The sequence below is a fragment of the Rutidosis leptorrhynchoides genome, chromosome 10 (assembly GCF_046630445.1).
Source record: "Rutidosis leptorrhynchoides isolate AG116_Rl617_1_P2 chromosome 10, CSIRO_AGI_Rlap_v1, whole genome shotgun sequence".
NCBI classification, from domain to species: domain Eukaryota; kingdom Viridiplantae; phylum Streptophyta; class Magnoliopsida; order Asterales; family Asteraceae; genus Rutidosis; species Rutidosis leptorrhynchoides.
Window position 1 is genome coordinate 121,258,056 of NC_092342.1, and position 5,773 is coordinate 121,263,828.

At 32.9% G+C, this 5,773-nt stretch overlaps 1 protein-coding gene across 1 annotated transcript; it reads right to left on the reverse strand.

Annotated features, from left to right (window-relative positions):
• Positions 1 to 476: 476 nt before the first annotated feature.
• Positions 477 to 2,150, reverse strand: LOC139872180 (F-box protein At1g67340-like). Its single transcript, XM_071860015.1, has 3 exons — positions 1,824 to 2,150; positions 1,560 to 1,722; positions 477 to 1,444 (listed from the first exon to the last, which is right to left on the reverse strand). Exons 1-3 carry the CDS (start codon positions 2,060 to 2,062, stop codon positions 707 to 709), a joined length of 1,140 nt encoding a protein of 379 aa, XP_071716116.1. The 5' UTR covers positions 2,063 to 2,150; the 3' UTR covers positions 477 to 706.
• Positions 2,151 to 5,773: the final 3,623 nt, after the last annotated feature.

Below are 5,773 nucleotides of genomic sequence, written 5' to 3' on the forward strand. Positions count from 1 at the left end.
AAAAAAAGGTTCAATTTGTTACCTTAACTTTCATCAAAGATTTCCATTAGTCACTAAAAAATTAACAAACTCCATCACATACCCTAATTATGGGTGTGTGTGAAAAGATTTTATGTCGATTGGAAATTATGAAGAGAATAACAACAGAAAATGCATAAATGCTAAACCCTATAATTCACACTAAAGGGCCATTGATTTGGTAGTAATCTGTTTTAATGTCACGAGTTTAAATGGTGTGGGGGATAAGAGACATTATGTGTATATAGTGTAAAATTATGTGGTGTGCGTTTAAAAACACAAAACCTTATAATTGACGTTCCTATTCTTAATTTACTACTCGTAGTTGGGGATGATTCTCACACACACTTTTTTGATCCTCACACACCAATTGAGTATTATTAGAAGAGCAAAAGGTTAAAATAGGTGTGAGAATCAAAAAAGTGTGTGAAAATCATCCGCTCGTAGTTTACTAGTAAAACTTAAAATAACTACATTAAAATGAATTAAAATTAAATTTCCATATACAAAACGTAGCTCTATTTAATTTTAAAATTGTTACTCCATATATTGTAGTACAAAATTTGCTACCCTTTGAAAAAGTACTCCGTAACTAACTTTCTTACCAACCAACTTCAGATTCCGGCGAAGGTCAAAAATAATAAACTTTGCTTCAAATGCCGTTAAACATTCACCGTTACCGTAACCGTCAACTTTCAACCTGCATTCCGTCATCTCCGTCAACATTTCCGTTATCCTCATCGCCTTCCCCATCATCCACCCATCTATCCACCGCTGTACACTCCATTTTATGCCTGATCTTCCAATCAAGCGCTTGACAGGCGCGTGAGCAATAATTAACACCACCACAAACTGAACATCTTCTAAATTCATGTTGCCTTGTTTCCGGTCTACCACAACCGGCATGTGAACACAACCGGAGTCCCGGTTCAAGCACTTTCTCACTAAACCACTCGGATAAAAACTGATTCGACGCGTGCGGTTCAGGCGCCGGTACGTTACATCCAAAATCACTAAGTAACGGACATCCTGGACCTACCACGTTTCCATGACGTAAATGCGGTAGCGGATTCCACGTCATCCAGTTGCCGGCCATTAACTTTGACGGGGTTGTTGACAGTACGGCCGCGAGTTCACGCGCGTTTGCTTGTACTAAAAACCGTCTGCCTTCTGCTATATTCTGACGTACACCATAACCGTCTTGTAAACAATGTCCAAGTTCCCGGAGCGCGTCGATGTGGCCTAAAAACGCCGCGCGTGCACATAACGCAACTCCGGCGCGTAAATCCTTGTCGGTTTTTGTTCCGCCGCTTCCGTTAAATTGAATCACGGCAAGCGAGTATAACGCCGGCGCGTGTGAGTTAATCGCTGCTTTTGCCATCAACGACGCGCCACTCCCTCTGTTTTGTAAACAGTAGAATCGTATCTGTATTTAACAAAATTAATTTAATTACTTAAAATAAAATATATTATTTCATTATTACAGAATTAATTAATAATTAATCAATTTGTAAGAAAATTAAACTCAGATTTAAACTAACCATGCCGAGAGTATAACACGCCTCAACATTTCCGGCATCGGAGCACTGTTTCAAAAACCGGAGAGAAGATTCCGACCAGTTTTTTGCTTTAACGGCGAAAGTTTTCGGTGAAGCTTTTGATAACACAAGTGTGTGAACGCCTAACACGTTTAATCTCTTACATCTGTTGAAACGGAAATCAGTTACAAAATCAGTTACAGATTGAACAAACTTTTTGCACAATAACCGCACATATTATTTTCTCATTTTTATACGGATCCTTACGTTGACAAAACGCTGATGAAATCAGCAGGACAAGTAGAGGAGGAACCGAGTTTAGCGAGAATGAACAAAACGATGTCGTCTGGAAGCGCATCAAGGAAATCACAATGGCCGGAAACTGTCGCCGTCGTTAGCGGTTTTCCGGCCGACGACTTTGCTCTTTTCCGGCTGAGTATCATTTTCTCACCGGTTGATTTAGAATCTGTTTTTCTTTTATCACAACACATGCTTCTTGTTCTCATTTGGTTATTGAGATACAGAAATGTGTATGTAAAGGTTGAGGGAAAATAAATTTGTGAATAAACTGAGGCCTTATATATATAGCACAAGATAAAAGACGTTATCGAATTAATAAAGGGAAGAGAAGGTGGTGAAACACAACAATATAAACGACGCCTCCGAACCTTAAAATAAAGAATATCTGACTAATTAATATTGAGAGAAATGGTTAATTACCATTGTAGCCATGATTTTTTTTTTTTTTTTAAAGAAAAAAAGGAAATTTATTGAAAGAAACCTTCATTAAAGCAAGACAAAATCGCTGAAACGGTCCCCGTGGTTTGTATCAAAATGCTGATTTAGACCTTGTGCTTTTTTTTACTGATTTTATCCTCGTGGTATGTCAATGTTGCTGATTTAGTCCCTATATCTGATGGACGTTAAAATTTCCGTTAACTCCAACCACATGCCACGCACATGAGGGCATTTTTATAACAACCCTCATTTTTCCGTTCTGAAGGGACTAAAATGCCCTTAGAGTTTCACCAGGTTGTTTTGTAAATTTGAGCTAGGGTTGTTATCCGTTCATAATGAATGATCTTAATTAATACTCTAATTTATTAATCTAAAACTCAAACCCTAATATTATTTAAAACCATAAACCCAACCATATACATGAAATACTAAACCCTAATACCATTTAATATTAAATATTAAATCCTAACCCTAATCAAACTATTATGTATATATATAAATATATACAATTCTGTAACAAAACTATATAAAGTTATATAATTAGCTTCATAATTCAAATATGGTGTCAAATATCTAAATTACCAAACTTGAAGTAATAAAACTTATAAAGTGATAAATTAAAATAATTAATTAAGTTATTTGTAAATATATATATATATATATATATATATATATATATATATATATATATATATATATATATATATATATACATTATATAAAAAAATATAAATATATTAAAAAAATGGCGGCTATCATTTATAAAAAAAAAAAAATATGTAAAACAACTACAATTAAAAGATAAATACTAAGCTAAAATCCTAATCTAAATCAAATAACAAGTCCTAATCTAATCACAACTACTAATCCTAATCCTATAGCTCTTTGGACTAATCTTTGAGTAATCCTAGTTGGGTTATGATTCTAATACTTACACTATATAAAGACATCTAGGCATCCTCTAATCTCATTCATAAACTCATTCACAAATTCACTTGAAAAACACCTCAAAACCCTTTCTCCCCCTCTTGTTTTGTACGGCAGTTTTGTCACCAACATATATCACCCATTTAGTCGACCACCAGCATCAAAAATAGCCCACTCATCGTCACTTTTCTGCTGCGGTTTACAGCAGCCTCCATCGCCACCTTTCAGCTGCTATCTGCAGCCTTCAACCTCCGCAACCCAGCTGCTATTTGTAGCCCTCCACCATCGCCCAATTACAGTAGCATCCTGCTGCTTCTGCTCGCCAAAGCAACAGTTTTTCGCTGCCCTTTTCGAGCTAAAACAGGCTGCTTCTGGGCAGCAGTAACTCGCCACCAAAGCAGCCTTTTTCCTACTACTTCTCGGCTGTAAACCGTCACCCAAAACAACCTTCAAAGTCGACTTGTTGCTGCTTATTTTTCTGCTGTACATCGTGACCCAAAACAACCCCCACTTGCAGCTTTTTGCTGCTGCTCCTGTCTTCTGTTCAGCTGCCACAAACACCACCCATAACCGCCATCAATCTGCAGCTTTGCTGCTGTTTCTGCGCACTCAAAACAGCCCCAAAAACCCGCCCAAATCAGCCATGTTGCTGTGTTCTTATTGTTGCTGCTGTCTGACATAAAAACACACACAAATCGCCACTTTTTGGTCACGTTTTATCACTGTTTTGAGCTGTTGCTGTTTGGGTTTCATCATCACCATCAAACACCACTTTTCTTGATATTAAACTCACTAAAGGTATCCCTAAAACCATAAACTAATAATACTTTTATTTGTTTTAATTCTTTGACATTATAAGTTATATTATGATTAAAAAGAATGAAGTTTATGAATTTAATAAGTATGTATGAATATAAATAGTTTGAAGAATGTAAAAGATATGATTATGAATAAAAAAATATGATTATGAATAAGGATGATTATGAATAAAGAATAAGATTATGAAAATGCTAAAGAAAAATGTATGCATACATGAATATGATATGTATATCGTATGTATATATATAGATATAGGTATATATGAATAGGTCATGTAAGTGAGATTATATTAATATGAAACAACTGTATAATGATTAAAATTTGATGAAGACTATAATTAAAGTTATGAACTAAGTTTATTAAAAAGATTGATTAAGTGGTGAAGTAATAAACATGATAATAAAGTTAGTGATATAGTGATTTGATAAACATATAAAATCAAGATGATAAGATTACATGTTAGTTAGTAAAAGATAATAATAAATAATGATAACGATACATACATGTATGCATGCATGCATACGTATATGTGTACACGTATACATTGTGGATGTATGTGTATGTGTATATGTAAATATATACATACGTGTATATGTATGTGTATATATGTATGTACATGTACGTGTGTATGTATGTATGAATGTGTATTATGTAAGTTATATACGATTAGTAAAAATAATAAGAAAAGTAATAAGTGTGTATGTGTGTGTATATATATATATATATATATATATATATATATATATATATATATATATATATATATATATATCATCTTACACTTATGTATATTTAACACTGACATATAATATATACATATATCACATAGCTATAAACATATATATGTATGAAAATAAATAAAGAATATATATGTATGTATCATATAGGTATATTCATACATGTAACATAATAGTTGATTATTAAAGTAGTTAAAGAATAATACTATTAGTATAACTTATACACTTAACTATATAGTAACACTTAATTACACTAAATATATTATCACCTATTATATATATATATATATATATATATATATATATATATATATATATATATATATATATATATATATATATATATATATATATATATATATATATATATATATATATAATTAATAAGTACATTAATAACTTGTTATATGTATACACCTATTGTGAAGGTTATAATTAAGGATAGCGTACAAAGACTATAAACATCACCACTATTTGTGGCCTAGGGTGATCCTTGTTACCATTATGGGACGCTTGTGGATCTCGAATGCCAAGACTTAGATTCTGGTCAAGAGATCCTGGGCCGCTCAGTAACAATAGATCATTCGAGTAACTTGCATGTTAGCAACGAAGTTTGGACGAGATTGTACAACATCTTTGTTAAGAATTATAACCCGAACTTCTTAAATTAGAAGCTTACTATAAGTGAAAGCTTTTCATAAACAGTAGATTTTCAAAAATAGAAACTTTTGAGAAATAGGAACTTTTCTCGAAAACTGTCACTGATAATCTAGTTTGCTATATTAATAAACAAACTTTATGTCTGTTAGACATTAACTAATCAAAGGTTATATCTCTAGGTTGAGATCTCCGATTTCATACTCCGTTCATACTTCTTGTGTGGAATATCTTACTTGCTACTAAGGTGAACTTCATAGCCCCTCTTTCTACTATTTCTTAACTGTTTTATAAACTTTGGGGTGAGACACATGCTTGCTTTTGAAATGATTTACAATT